This window comes from Coturnix japonica, chromosome 7, assembly GCF_054131305.1.
Source record: "Coturnix japonica strain WE chromosome 7, WE-NBRP24, whole genome shotgun sequence".
NCBI lineage: Eukaryota > Metazoa > Chordata > Aves > Galliformes > Phasianidae > Coturnix > Coturnix japonica.
Window position 1 is genome coordinate 21,192,466 of NC_140669.1, and position 16,562 is coordinate 21,209,027.

General features: G+C 36.1%; 1 protein-coding gene across 12 annotated transcripts in view; it reads right to left on the reverse strand.

Annotated features, from left to right (window-relative positions):
* Positions 1–16,562, reverse strand: part of PDE1A (phosphodiesterase 1A) — a 191,159-nt gene that overhangs the window by 44,242 nt on the left and 130,355 nt on the right. For all 12 annotated transcript variants that reach the window (XR_014948069.1, XM_015868294.3, XM_085552695.1 and 9 more), the window contains one exon: positions 4,667–4,780. Coding sequence is in view for 11 of the 12 variants with exons in the window: in XM_015868294.3 (XP_015723780.2) it covers positions 4,667–4,780 (114 nt within the window). In the remaining variant the exon portion in view is untranslated. The remainder of the gene's footprint in view (positions 1–4,666; positions 4,781–16,562) is intronic.

A 16,562-nucleotide genomic window follows, 5' to 3' on the forward strand; every position in this document is an offset into this window, starting at 1 on the left:
CACACAAAGTGTAAAAATAAAACTTATAGTAGGAACAAAAAATTCTGACCTTTTCCAGAACAACTTAAAAATGTTTTTCATATGAAGTTTAAATTTTCAGGGTTTTTTTGGCTTTCGAGTGCTTTTTTTTCTTACTCTTGTCATTTCCATCTACATTTTATTTGACTTATTTTCTTCTCACTTAGCACAAGTGAAGAGCTGTGTTTACATGGAACGGAACAGCTGTCCTCACTGGATTATCGGGCTGTATTTATTTCCTGTTTGACTCTAAAAATCCTTCTTCCACTACCTCAGGCCAAGTGTCAGGTACAAGCGGAGAAAATTCTGCAAGACTTGTCAGAATTATTTATAACACCTATTGAGTAAGTCTGAACTTCTTCCACAGAGATCTACCAATCTCTCACTGGAACAGTGAGAGGTTCGCTGATTATTTTCAGCTGACACTGAGCCTCCGCTCCAGTGACCAAAGCACTAGTTTTCTTTCAAGGAAGTGCCTCATGTGGCTTGGCTTACAGTTACTCAGCACAGACAGATGCAGCAGTCCAACAAAGTGTTTGATAAGGGAGCTCATTAATTAACAGGCGGCCACAGATAATTAAGCTCAGAGGAAAGCAGCACTTACATATATCTGATTTCTCTCCATTTTCCAACTTGCCACCAGCTCAGAATCTTTCATATGGGATACTGAAAATCACTACCCCAAATCAATTTTTCATAATTTAGGGATGCAATTCTTACTATCTGGCTAGTTTCAAGGAAATCTGTTCTCAGAACACTGTAATTAAAATCTGTTTTGTTACCTCTCTGCCTATTCACCAATCCAACTGCATATATTTTTAGAAAGAGCCTGTATGTGTACCCTGCTTTTAAAAATGCTACATTATCTTCAGATCAGAGGCCACAGCAGAGAGCAACAGAACAGCAAGAGAAGCTAAGAAAGAGGACCTGAGGAAGGTGCTCCTTACTCAGCTAAAGGGTTGGAATTCTATAGCCCACTTAATTCTTCTCTGAAAGAGTGGTCAGGCAGTGGAATGTGCTGCCCACGGAGGTGGTGGAGTCACCGACCCTGGAGGTGTTCAAGGAACGTTTGGACATTGTGTTAAAGGACATGGTCTAGTGAGAACTATAGGCGATGTGTGGATGATTGGACTGGATGATCTTGTGTGTCTTTTCCAACCTTGGTGATTCTGTGATTTCTAGCTGATGGTTGTACGCTAAATGTACACTTATACATATTTGCATGTTGACACTTATAGAATGAAGGAGGCCTTTCAATTAAAATAAATCATCTCTCTCTCTGTTCACTGTCATTCCTAACCTGACCACTTAGATATTTAAGAGAGCTCTTTCCCATCAGCTATTGAGCTCTGTCTCCCAGAAAATGGGGGAGGAAGAGATCACATACGGGATCCAGTTTTAGATGTCCGGTTGAAGTTGAGGACTTCTTGGATATGTAAGCAATGATTCAGTAAACTAATCAGGACAAAACTCAGGGCTCAAGCATGGGACTGAAACACAAAATACAGCTCTTTTAACGTGAGTTGAGTACTCTGTACTGAACCTTTTGTCCTAAAACTGCAATACTTTAGACAACCAGACATCACTGCACTTTCTATCTTGTAAGTCCAATCTCAGGACTGTTTCATATTTTTTATTTTTAATGGTAAAGTGTCAAAATTTAAAACAATAGTAAAGGTAATATTTTACAATGATGAAGTAGAGGCTCAGGCTGTACTATTACCATAAATTTAATACAAGGTCCAAACAGTGCACTATTCTAAATCTGAATCTAACGGCAACTGCATTAGTCCAGAGACTGAAAATAAACTCAAAAACTATAAATTAAAATGGACCATATGGAGTATATAGTACAAAACACTAAAAATAAGAGGATAGAAGTTGAAGAATTGGTTTCACTAAAGTTATTTCATTTTTAACTCTTACTCATCCCATAAACAGCACAGGCAAGGAAAATTGCTTTATATCTATATACTTCAGAAAAATTGCTGTAGGTATGGAAGGAAATACATAATCCATATCCTTAACATGTATCTATATGGAAAACGATAACATTCGGTTGGTTCATAAGCTCAGTTTGCAGTTTTGTTGGAGAAGTATTCAGTAAGTTACAACAACATCAGATATCTGCCTCAGTTTTAATTAATTTCCTTTATGACTTACAGTGAAAAACTGGATTTTTCTGCAAAATATGGGATACAATTAATAAGATTTCAGGCTGGATATCAGGAAAAAAAATTTCTCAGAGAGAGCAATGAGGTATTGAAATGGGCTGCCCAGAGGTGGTGGAGTCACCATCCCTGGAGGTGTTCAAGAAAAGGATAGATGTGCACTGAAGGACATGGCTTAGTGGGCATGGGATGACAGCTGGACATCCTGTGGTCTTTTCCAACCTTATTGATTTTTTTTTTTTTTTTTGAAAACACCTAAATAATCACCATTGTAAGATCATAATGCTCCAAAGGTTAAGAAAATAGCCTGAGAATGACAAAAATTTTCAAGATCGCTATAAAAGTATATTTTTTTTTCATTTGGGCAGTTTAATAATCCTGCCAATAAGCCCTAGGAGGGCAACAGACTTACTTAAAAAGTTTCTTACATTATAAATAATGCACCTGCTGCTGCTGAAGTCTAAGCATTTTCAGGTGTACCAGATTACTCTGCATACAAAGTTTCCGTTACTTTTTTAGATACTCCCACACAGAACTAGAAAGACTGGGTTCCTCATTATAATGATACTATTTGTTTTCATAAAGGCTTTATTTTAGAAACTAAAATTTTTCAAAGTCCTGGTGCTACTAATCAGAAAGAGCTATGAGTACTGCACCCATTCAATCCCAGTGCCTGTGAGGTGCATGGAAAGAGTAATTATGTCTTGCTCTGAACTGACTGTGCAGCTGTGACAGTTCCATGGTCGTTCATGAAAAATACATGGTGAAGTTTTGTTCACTGGTACTTTTGGGGTATTGCATGATGCAGAGATAAGGGCCTACATTTTCCAAAGCTTCCTGAGAACTTGAGCTCTGTCAACATTTGGTACTGTTGCTGGAAAATAAAACGTTACAGTGCTATTAAGGTAATATATTCTTGAAGAGAAGTGTGTTGATCATTTCTTTATACACCTCTCTAAGAAATTCTATGAATTTAACTACAAACTATTATAAATCCACAAACCAGTCCTTGCTTTAATAGAAAGCAAGCTTGATTAACTTAAATCAATCATCAAAACTGAAATAATTATATTCACAATAGTATGTAAATGGAATTAACTACCACTTAGCTGCTCAGGAAGTCTTCTCACTTACTACAATTTTATCATCTTTTACAGAACTGGACAGGCATTAACTGTAAGAATAGGACACCAACAGAAATGAGTTTGCTAGCCCAGTTGGTAGTACAATCTGTGAAAAACAGAGCATTGGTATCAACTTCATTTGCTACTGTTTTCAACCTTCTGTTTCCAAATGTTTATGCTTTCTATTGCCCGATAGTTGACGCTCCAAATTACAAACCAACAAGGTTTGGTGTTTGAATCACACACATTAGAGGAAAGGAAACTGGAAAAATTTAGAGCTGCAGTTTATGCATAGTGTCACATTTGCAGACTTCCAAGAAGAAAGAGAGGATGAATAGCTAGGTCTGTGCAATAATTAGTATGATGGCAGATTTCCTAAATGTCAGATGGGACTGAGACTAGACATAGCACGTGTGCTCCAGCAGTACTGAAGTTGGTTTGGCAGACTATTTTACAAGAACATTCAGCTTTTTTTTAAAAAAAAAAAAGAAAAAAAGAAAAAAACTATGCTGAAATAAAATGGTAAGTTAGCTAGCATCAATTATAATGCATATCAAAATATTTTTAAGAAAAATTCTACTTAGAACTTCAAATTTCATTAAAGTCAACCCGCATTTAAGATGACTGCCTTTAATGCTGCCAGTAACAATGAACATAAACAAAGAATTAAATATAAATCACAGCTTTTCATTAACTAATGTATTAATAGCCAGATTATAATACCCTGACTCATATCTGTGAGCATTTCATTCCCAAACAACTCATTTATTTTATTCTTTTTTCTGCGTGTGACACAGTCCTCAGTACGATTATCAGTGTGTGATCTTTGTGAGAAAGAAAATCCATCATTCAAAAATTTCTTATGACTTTATACTGTGAACATCTGGCACATGAAGATCACAAAAACTAAGCAAAACCTCCAGATAATGGTTGCACCTGATCTTTGGAATCTTACATGTTTTAATGCTGTCAATAAAAAACCTAGAAGCCACATATTATTCTTCTGATTTGCAGAGATCTTTAGTTCACATTATTTACAACCATATGCAAAGATTAGATTTCTAAAATGTAACTCCCAACTGCTGTTCCTTCCTTAAACTAGAAGATGGGAGGTTTAGACTAGGTTCAAGGAAGAAATTCTTTACTCAAGAGAGTGGTGAGACATTGGCATAGCTGCCCAGAAAATACGTGGGTGCCCCATCCCTGAAGCCATTAAAGGCCAAATTGGATGGGGCCCTGGGCAGCTGAGCTGATGGGGGTCAGCCCTGCCATTGCAAGGAGGCTGGAACTACGTAATCTTTAATGTCCTTACCAGCTCAATCCATCCTATGATTCTTTTCTTGTCAGACTTACCTGGTTTCATCAATATAAACTGCCTCCAGCACAGATGCGGCATATTCAATGTTCTTTTTTAAATCCACCACATTGATGTCACCTTTCTCCAGTTGCTTCACCAAGCATCTTAATCTGTGAGGGAAAAAAAAAAAAAAAAAAAGTCAGTGCATTGCTTATCTCAAATATTAGTTTCAGCTTCAACAGCTTCTTTTACTTGGAATATTGGAAACAATGCAATAGACATGTGGAGAAAGAGACCTTCAATGAATGTTTTGTCTTTTTTTTTTACTCCACTTTGAGCACACACATAATTGTTCATTCTTTGCAGCCTGCCAAATATGTAAGGTCCATTAAGAAAAGACAGTAAGTCAGAGAGGACTTATTATGATTCTATGTAGGTATTTTATATTAATTTGCAATGCCTGCTAGGATACCTAAGTCTCCAGCTTTGTTTAAACACTAAACACAGCTTTGCAAGTTGTCTTATGTGGTTTTTCCTTGCTTAAAAGTTAGGTTATATTTTTAATATCCACTACACATGGACTTTCCTTCATTTTAATAACTTCATTTTTATTTTGGCCTCCAGTATATTTTTGCTGCAGAATATGAGCTAATGTGGAGCTCTACTGCTCGGTGTTTACAGAGAATTCATCATTATACCAGAAGAAAGGTGGTGCCTATGGCATTAGAAAAATCCAAATATTTTCCCAAGTGTGCTTTAACATTTAGTTTTGAGAACATTCTTTTACATTATGAACATGGAAACGCCCAGAAGAGATTTTATAACGCATGGACTCATGCCTCTGTGGCAATAAACACAGACAAACTACTTGAACATCAGATTCCTCCTAAACTCTTTGATGAGAACACTTCTGACAGTGATCAGTTTAACCATATGGAGAAGTTGCAGCACTGCAGAGAAAGAAAAATTTATCAGTAACTCTGTAAAGCTGTGACTAAAAGGATGTTCAGAGAAGTATGGAAATTTTCTTCTTTCTGTGCATATCTCTGAGCTGAAATGATTTACAGTTTTGTAACATAGTACTCAGATTTTTGTGAAGATATTATTTTAACAATAAAATTATTTTAACAGTCGTCATCCATTAACAGTTTTGATGGAATAATCTTTTTACGTTATGAAACGTGAAAATGTGAAACAAGCATCTAGTTCAGAAGTCTGTTGAAATTAAGTCAGCATTAGAATATTACTTCAAAAAAATCTATAATGTAACACAATATAAAATAAATATAAGCAATACAAAATTAATAGAAAGAATAAATGAATAGTAAAAAAATATAAGTAAATGAAATGACGGCAGACTGATGTCCATTTATTTTTATTAACATTTAAAATATTTGACTCAACCTAATTAAAATGTATGATTTATTTATTTTTTAAAGCAAGGCAGTGTTCAGAACAAATCTCTCATAAACTTGGAAAGTATTATTCCATCATAAAACCACCTTCATGTTTTTCCCTTATATTTATTCAGACACAAGCATAATTCTAGCTTACAGTGTTGTAAAAGATCAGCTTCCTCAGTCCTTCAAAGTCTTAAATGAAATTAGAACCAAGCATAATACAAATAGGGCTCTTAGCAACTATAACCACTCGGTATCCTACACAGTGTATTACATATAAATGGAACAGGAAAATTAAGAGTTGATTTTTTTCACAGAGGGTTGAGGTAGGTGGCTGAAATACTGTGAGAGTGCATCTCCTACACAGAAACGACCTTATGCACAGGGAGGCATTTCTAGGACTTTGTTCCCCTCTGCCTCAGAGCACCTAATGAGAAGCTAATTCACTAAACAGGCTGGCAGTATCCAGTGCACGCACAGTAGCTCTCCTGAGAGTTGCTCTTCAGCAATGCACTCACCCATGCACATGGTTTCTCCTGAGCACCAGCACCACTGCCACAATTTTTCAATAATTTTACCATTTGCAGTGTTCCCTTGGTGTCAAATTGAATGCATCTGGGAACTGCACTTTTCAAGGGTAAACTGATTTAAAAACGCATCACTTCACGGAGGGAGAACCAAAGTATAACACAACAATCGTGGTTCAAAACTGCTTAAAACCCTATGATTTCCTGTAGTGTATTCTACTCTTTATTATATGGCTCTGTTTCCTCACGACATTGGTCAAATGATAGATATGTGGAATTATTTGTATGCTTGCAGGAGGAAAGGAGATCCACAGGGAGCCAGTAAGCAACAATGACCTTACAATACCTTACTGCACAGGTCACATTCAACTGATGCAGCTTGCCCTGCAGCTATGATTCTTACACTAGGAGGAACGTAGAACAATATAATAGATTGGGAAATTTGGAAAAGTCTTCTCAGGCAATATTAAAAGGATTTCTGAAGACATTACAGAGACATGAAAAGACAAAACTCATACAACTCAGTGCTGTGTACTGCCTAGAAATGCTTGGCTTCTTCTGCAAGCTGGAGACTGCAAAAAAATCCCTCCGTAATGTTTCTGATCAGATATTTGGGAATTCTGTCTGGTGATAATCATGAAGTCCAGCCCAAGACTAGAATAATGGACTTCCTCAGCAGCATTATTAATTGTGTTATAGGAATATACGGTTTATATATCCTCAAAAAATTATGCTTTAAGGGAAAGAATAAAAAAAGAATATTTCATTGATGAGAATGAATATTCTTTACTGAAAAGATCACTCTGATAAAAAATAAACACATCAATTTATAAGACAAAACAGCAAGTGTTAAAACGCTAAAAAAAAAAAGTTAAAAAAAATGATTACTGCAGCTGGACAGGATTGGTTTTTGTTTGTTTTTGCAGAATTACATGTAGTGAGTGGAAATGATACATGAGAAATACAATTAGAAAACTTGATGTGCTACTTAAAACTGGAGTTAAAATTTGTATGATTCTGCCCGTGAAATGCGAGAAGGAAACAATGAGAAAAATCTGAAGTAGCAAATACCTGCGTATGATTAACTGTTTTGAGGTAAAAAGTAAACTGCATACAGAGCTAACACAACACAACTAGAAATAAATAGACTTATGGAGAAAGAAACATCTTATTTCTCTCAGGACAAATAACAAGCACAGTTTAAAATTACCAGTCCCAGTTTGTAAGGGTGAAAGAAACATCTGCAAGTAATAAAGGCAGTGGGTGGAGAACCATCTTCTGTCCAATTGGGTAAACACCACTAACAGCCATGAAGGAATAAAAAATGTTGCTGGACAACACAAGCACACTCTGCTCCCACCTGCCTTTGACAGGGAGCAGAGGCAAGGCAAGCTGAGCAAGCCCAGCCCTCGCCCCTTCTGCCTCTGACACCTCTCTCCAGCAAGAATACTCATCTGCTTTCCCAGCAACTGCCTTCATCTGCCAGCTGATCCTCCCCACTGCCAAGCATTGCAAAGAACCAGCCTTCTAACCTACACATCTGGACTTAACTTAAAACTGTTTTGGAAACTTTGTACGAAATAGTTGGCTTCTGCAACAGATAAAGGGGAAGTGAAGTAAACTATAAAATAAACCATAAATAAACCTAGTTTCTGTTATCTTTTGAAATTAATGGAAGTCACTGTTGATGGATGGACAATGAGTACACTGATAATTATTTGAAAACAAAATATTAATTATAACATTCTAAAAATGCTTATGCTAATTTCAGAAAAAAGTTATTTGTATTAATATTCAATAATCACAAAGTAATTACATATAAAAAATTACATATAAAATAATATGTAATTTTAAAAATTATCTATATTGTTTAAGTCAAGTACAATTACAGCTAATAAACTGTTATGTTCCATGAACTGGTTGAGAAAATCCTTGCTGTGTGCCAAATGTATTAATTCCTTGACAATATGAGTAAGTCCTGACAACATGCAAAAAAAGATGGACAGAACAAAAAATTACTTTCCTGTAAACTGCAATTTCATATTTTGTTTGGACAATTTAATACTGACTAAGAAGATTAACTTGATAATTGCAATTATTGTTATATGAATGAACATTACAAACTAAATGAACATTACAAACTAAAAATGGGCTGGTATTTAACATGAAATTAAAATAAGGAGGGGGACACTAACCATTTTCTGACAATCCAGTTAGTTCACATAATCACAGGATCATAGGGATTGAAAAGGACCTCAAGAGATCACAGAATTGCAGGAGTTGAAAGTGATCTCCAGAGACCATTGAGTCCAGTCCTCTGCTAAAACACATACCCTGCAATAGGTCACACAGGTAGGCTTCCAAATGGGTCTTGAATATCTCCATAGAAGGTGACTCCACAGTCCCTCCAGGCAGTCTGCTCCAGTGCTCCACCACTCCATAGTCTAAACGTGACCTTGCCAGGGCAGAGTAGATGAGGAAGATCGCCTCCCTCAACCTGTGATCATGCTCTTTTTAATGCATCCCAGGATACCACTGGCCTCCACGGCCACAAGTGAACACTGCTGGCTCATGGCCAACCTTTTGTCCACCAGGACCTCCGGGTCCTTCTCCACAGCACTCATCTCCAGCAGGTCACCCCCTAATCTGTACTGATGCATGTGGTAATTCCTTCCCAGGTGCAAGACTCTGCACTTGCTCTTGTTATATCTAACTAGGTTCTTCCTTGCCCAACTCCCCAGTCTGTCCAGATCTCATTGAATGCTAGCACAGCCTTCCAGCATGTCTGCCAATCTTCACAGCCCTGTATCATCAGCAAATTTACTGATGATGGAGTCTATTCCCATTCAGGTCATTGATAAAGACAGTGAACAAAACCAAACCAAGAAACAAACCCTGGAGAGCACTGAATGTTGCAGGACATCTATAGCTAAATAATCCACTCACTCTGACAAACACTTTATATAATCATGTAGATCAAAAATAAGAAAAAAGTTGTAATAATCAATATAAATCAAAGTCCACACTCTCATTTCTTCAAGTCAAGAATCAAAATAACATAAGGGTTATTAGAAAACTTTTAGTAGGATCGCAAGGCTATAATTCCCTTTCTGCATGTTTTCTGCAGGTTGAAAGATAAATACCATCCATGAAACAACAGAATTGCAGATACAGTTGTAATATTTTTAATACGTGGTTCTCAAAGAGTAGATCATATGAATGGATGAAAAGAAATAGGAAAATATCCAAAATATGCTAATAAAGATTTAGGAATGATCCCTTTGGTTAGCAGACCTTGTTCCCTCACTCCCACCTGCAGTTATAACATAGACAACTGATGCAGCTTCAAAAGAACTAGCCAGTACTTAAAGACATTTTACACAAAGGAAAATATGCTGACACAAGGACACTTTACTAGCCAAGGCAATGTGTCAGTAGTGAGCAAGGATTAGAATGGATAGCTCCTGAGATCTGGATCTCGATGTACATTTCATTCCCCTGAAAACAAAACAATGCAGTTATCTAATATTTCTTCTAATTAAAGGTGCTGTGTCTCTACATTCTGATACAGAGAACTGCAAGAAGGATATAGCACGCTTCTGGTGCTGCAAATGTGTTTCATGAAACAATTCTCAGTCACTCCTGTGTCTGAGCATATGCACAGGAAGCTTTGTGGTTGCTAAGGATTTCATGAATCACAATTCATTTTGTGATTATTTTAAGCACTATGAGTGGTACGCACTGATCTGTATTTATGATTCAGTCATTGGAAAATAAATATTGAATCTGCTAGTAATTCAACCAACATTTTTATATAGTAAAACTCCATTCCCATATTGAAGAATTAAAATAGAAATTCTGCAGCTAAATAGCACACACTTTCTTAACGAAAAAAAAAAACAAACAACCCTACATTTTTATGGTAATAGAATTGTCTTGGCTGTTTAAATACTGTTCATATGCATGCAAGATGAAGTAGTTTCCTTCAGGCAGACATTTTCAATCAGGCTTCATTTTAACTTACTCACCCTACACATTTTCATAGTATTCACTGTAATGCTGTGTAAATATTGCCATTTGGGTCTCATTTAGTATCAAGGTCAAGTGTGTTTAAAGGATCAAAATTCAGTCAAAATTCACAAGTTTTTTTTAGCCTCTAGCTGAAATTTCTCACAGCCAAAGCGTCTTACATGATTTCCACCTGAAATCATAAACTGATACAAGCTCTATAAAACATTTTCAAATTTTTGCCTAACTCTCAACAAACCTGATCAAATGCTGGGAGTGACTGGAATGTTTCAGTAACACTAAATGTCTCATGTTCACAGCTCTGTAACCTTTCACCATAATCTTCATCATCACCACCAGATGCCCTGGAGAGCAGCGCCAGAGGAGGCTTATCTGGGATCCTGTTCTGCTATTCTTCCCGGATGTGTGTGTGCGTGTCTGTCTCTCTCTCTCCCTGGCACTGCACATCAATCCCCAAAAGTAACTTTCACCATTAGAGTCTATGTGAATCTGCCTGCCTATATTCATATATTCCATAGATGAAGAATATAACCTATTTCAGAGAAGCTTTGAGCATCTTTCAAACATTAATGATGATTCATTAGTGGAAGTGAGGGAATTGTTTACAGCTTAATGAAATATCTTAGAATAATTTCATATGCACACATGTTGAAATGTTTTCTGTCTTCTGTTGCATTCAGCTAGTACCCAACAAGTCCCATCCTAACCTAAACTCTGTGAGTATATTAATGGAAATGGAGGCTGAGCCCATAATTTCCATTTCACATTCAATCTATAAAAACAAAGACAAATATGCATATTCTATAGGATCTGTAAATCACAAATTATCATTTGGATGGCTTTTGATAAATCTTTGTATTTGACTGAAGATTGACATTTGATCTATAATGTTCTCCTGAATCGTATACACGTTATATAGAGTGCTAGCTAAAGCTGCTTAATCTTGAAATTGCCTAACACATGAACAGTCTGCATGTCTGAAAGTCTTCATCATAATCTAGATAGATTCATTATCAAGAACTAGCTGGGAAATCAAATGTAAACTCATCACCTGCCAAAAATCATGCTTGAAAATGAAGGCTTTCAGCAAGTCTTACTTGCTGAATTTAATGTGATAATCCCACAGAAGAAGCACATATCCCTTATTCCCTGTAGACATTTTAGAAGCTTTATTTTTGCTGCAAACAGCAGCTTTGAGCACAGTGACTAAAGAAGCTGCTAAAAGACAGAAGTTAAGCCTTCTAAATCTTCCTAAGCACTCCCCAGCATTCTTTTTATTAATAATTCCATGGCAGGAGAAAGATATTTCCAAATAGATTATCTCACATAGGCTCTCACATCTCACACATGGGAGATGTCCCTCCCATGACATTTGTGTGTCGGCTCTACATTCCAGCATAGAACTTGTATCCAAAACCTCTAAACCACTGGAAATTAACACAGCAGTGCAGACCTGGTAGATCTCACTGACTGCCTCAAAGGAACTCCATTATCCCTGCCTCACAGCAGCTCTTCAAAGCCACTGCATCTTACATACTTGAAAGAAAGATCATGATCTATTTCTTATGTATTTCTGCTACAAAGTACTGCTAGAACCTCTATCTTGTTTTAGTTACTCTCAAAACTCATAGATGAAATAGATTAGATATATACTATATATTAGATGGGACATAAGGAAGAAGTCCTAGTAATAAGAGCAGTGAGGCACAGCACAGGGTGCCCAGAGAGGTGGTGAATGCCAGTCCTTGGACACATTCAAGATCAGGCTGGACAGGGCTGTGAGAACCTGACTGAGATGTAGACAACCCTGTTCACCGTGCTGGGGTTAGATGACCTTTAAACATCCCTTTCAACTCAAATGATTCTATGATTCTGTCATTCTATGAAATAGTATCTCCTCAAGCACTGTTACCATCGTATCAAGTGCCACAAAATGATAACGGTTTGATCACTCATTACTTTCATGTTGTCTTCTCATTCACCCTGAAGTCATTAGCACAGAAGGGATGTTGCACTCATGCTGAACCAACATGCTGAAATTTTCTTTCATTGCCAAGGATCAGAAAATCTAGGTTGAAGACTGTTGATGCTCATCCTTAAAAACAGCATGAAAAGAGGTAGAAAGTCCTTTCATAAACATTATGAACACAAGCTATCACATAAAAAGTCAATTGATGTTCTTTCATTTAAAACCACATTGACCAGAACTGGTAATCTTGTACTGAAAATATTTTCTAGATTAGTACTAAGAAAATACAGACCTGTGATCGTAAAGGCTTTTGAAAGCATTTTGGGATAATTTCTCTGATTGTTAAAGGCAGAAGATTGTCATTTCATTTAGGAGTCCTATATTACTAATCATAAAGGAAATTAGAAACTTGAAGTGCCAGAATATAAAGGTTATACTTTCAATACATAAAATAATCATGTCTTCCAGACAGGATGACAGAATCAATTTCTTTTGAAATCTGTTTTTAAGGATTATCAGGAGGAACAAAGCACAGACCTCTACTTACTGGGAAATAAAATATTTGTATTTTTTACTCTTCAAAATTCATTTTAAACTTCAACAATTATTGAATAAAGTTTAAAATCACATAAGAGTCACTCTAATCTGCCTAAAATGTTATAGAAAAAGTACCAGCACAAATGTCTTTTTACTGAATAATTAACAGTTTCAACACTTCCATTTCCAATAAAAGATTTTTTTTTATTCAAAAGACAAAGCAAGATATAAAATGCTTTAGCACAACAGCTATAGTAATTACAGTACAATCTCACTGTAAAATCATTGCCATCTCAGTAGTTCTGAAGAAGGGATAAGGTACATGTAGTGCATATAACAATGTAAAAAAATATGAATAAGGGTTTTATTTAGAACTGCAATACTGTAATTAAAATGAAGAAAAGTAAAATTGTAGGAGATGGTAGAATCCAGCACTCAGTGTAATGCATAGAACTGATTTCTGTGATTTGGAATTGTTAAAAATAAGTGTTCTGTTGAAGAATTGCCAAATCAAAGTACTTCAAAGCAGATCTTGGTAATGAGAAGTAGAACATTAGAAAAGCTTAAACACACTTGAGAACTGTATAAACAGAAAAGTATAAAAGAAAAAAGAATCAAGCAGACAAATTTTACTTTATATTCTTTGAGGGGGATGAAATGTAATACAACCATGTGAGCATGTAATACTTACACATGTGAGCTTCATCTATGTTTTGCCTACTTGAGAAAATAAATTTGAATTAAGGTCAGGTGTGAAATTGAAATTTACTATCTATCCTTGAATAGCTTCTTCTTGAACACTTCAGAATGAGTAGAACTAAACAGAAACAAGTCCCTGCAACTCATCAAGAAGAATATTTCCCCAAAAGTTATTTTTGAGCAATATCACTTTCAACCCATTATCCAGCATATGGGCTATATACATAAAGTCTATGAAGGAGTCTAGCAAAATAGTTGTGACAAGAATTGGAGCAAACCAAATAAAAAATAGCTTGTTGTAAATGCTTTGTACAGAGCAGCCATTTTTTCTCAGCCTGGGAAATGCCTGACACCTCCATATACAGGGCTCACAATCTGTAGATCCAGGAAGGTAAAATGGATTAAAGCTGGTGCTAAGGCTTCAGAGGCTGGTGATCCTTTGCCTTAATTCATGTTATTAGTAACAGCCTCCCCTATTCGTTCTGCTCTCACCTGACCATATTTAATAAAAACAGACAAATACACTGTGAGACATGCAGACAGTAGCAAACTGCAGCCTAGCACTCATGCACAGAACATCACAATGGCAGAGGCCAATATCCTTGTAATAGAACTGCCTAGATTTTTCTCTTCTGCATCTAAGAAATTTCAAAAGAAGATTTTAAATAACATAAAATTTTTCTTAATTTCTGTGCACTTCTAGGATTCTGAAATTAAAATCTGATTATTTCAGATATACTGCAGTACAACATTCCTACATATATCTCTCCAAGGATGGGAAACGTAATCTTGAAGTCTTCAGCTCCCTTACAGTCATGAGAAACACTAAGTGCTTCATTTTGCATAGTCCTACAGAATTAATCCTTCAGCCTCTATGCAAGGCCATAAAATTCATTCCAAGAACCTGGTTATTACTAAATTTTGAAATTTAAAACCTGTTAAGTTCTTAAGACTATAAGTTTACCTACATAATTACTAAGGATTTAGAAAAAGCCTATATCTATATGAAAAAGCAAACATGACTTGAAATCAAAAAGGACAGTAAAACGGCTTGCTAGAGAGATTTAGAAAGTGTAACAACATACAGTTATTTGTCTGACATTCCTAAACAATACATTGTAGGGTTTTCCACTGTATTTCAGATCCTCCTACATTTGTAATGGAATGCCCATTTTTTTTTTATATTATTCACTTTAATCCAAAATTACACTACTCAAAGAAGTAAACCACTGTTCGGCCCAAAAAAAGCGAGTCACCTGTTATATCGTAACCAGCCCCGGCCTTGATCATGAGATAGTGCTCACCTGAGCGACAACCAGAAGTACAGGAGTAGAAGTAGTAAAAGCAAAATATGGAGGAGTTACATTTTGTAAACTGATGGAAATGACAAACTGCCTGGATCTGTAGTGTGCTATCACTACGTTACTTTCTCCTGCAGATACCTACATAATGCTTGTTAAGGCTGGAGAAAGCATATCTCTGGGGAAAAATCTCATTGTGACCTTTCAGTGATATGATTCTATATAACACAGGACATTCTCGAATGGACAATGGTCAAAAGAACAACAAAACAATACTAAAGAGTGATTCATTTTTGCTGAATGTGGTTCTACGCACATGAACTAATCAAGAAAGCCATGAAAAGAGCAGCTAAATTTTAACAAGACTCGTGCTTACAGCCTATTTGGCTGTGATCATTGCGATGAAAAGTGTATGTAATATTTTGCTGCTAATTGTACAGGTTGAGAATACTCAGGTCAAAGTGTAAATTCACTGCAGAAAGAACCTGGAAATAAAATGGATATTATTTGGGGAGGCAACTGTTTTCTTAGGTCAGCAAAGAACAGTAATTGCTGAAGACAGCATAGGTTTGAGTACAATGGTCAGTAAAATGGTTGTCTATCTGCTGTGCAATGTTCAGTAACACCTTATTTGACTGCACACAGAAGTGTGCATTGTAAGTCCAAATTTTCTGTGGCTTTGGGGTCTTCATAATGCTATATTTTATATTTAGTTTGGACTGTAAATTTTATTTTAAGAAACATTAAGATTGTGACTTTAAGTGATTTGTAAGTTGACCAAAGGATTCAAGGAAAGAAGTATGAGAGGTTTCTATGTTAACATTGGCTACAGGTTTTCACTTTCTGCAATGAAAATCACCAAAAGATAGATTTAAAAAAAAAAAAAGTATCACATCCACTTCCATGGTATACCTCACAAAATTATGGAGAAGCAAAAAGATCTCAAAACACCCAACAGGAAGGTGAATATCTAGATATATGCTCCATTTTGTTAACAACTGTAATAACACCTGCAATCATAACTGCACCCTCCTTAGGGGTGGGGGGCAGAATCATGTAATAAAGAGACCTAAGCCTAGCTCTTAAACATTTAAGGCAAAAGGGAAAATCTGCTTCCTTTTTAGGAAACCTGTGCTGAAATACCTGATAAATTAACTGAGAGAATGCAGAAAAGACAGGTTAAAGCCCTTTTCTGTTATAGACAGCCAAGAAATATGAATGAAATGTGAACAAGCCAGAGTGTAGACAGTGACATTCAACTCAGTAAGTAAAGCAGCAAAAATATTTAAGTAATTTTATGAAGAAACTTGCCCAAACCTCAATAATATGAACTAAAGTGAGAGTGCCAGAGCAGCTAACAGCTAAAAACATGGTCCACAGTATAACATTTGGAAGAATAGAGGACTACTTGCCTATTAATCTTCAGTTTTTATTAGATTCAAAATTTGCTGTCTGACAAATGTGCTCTAGCTTTGCATAGATCAGCACAT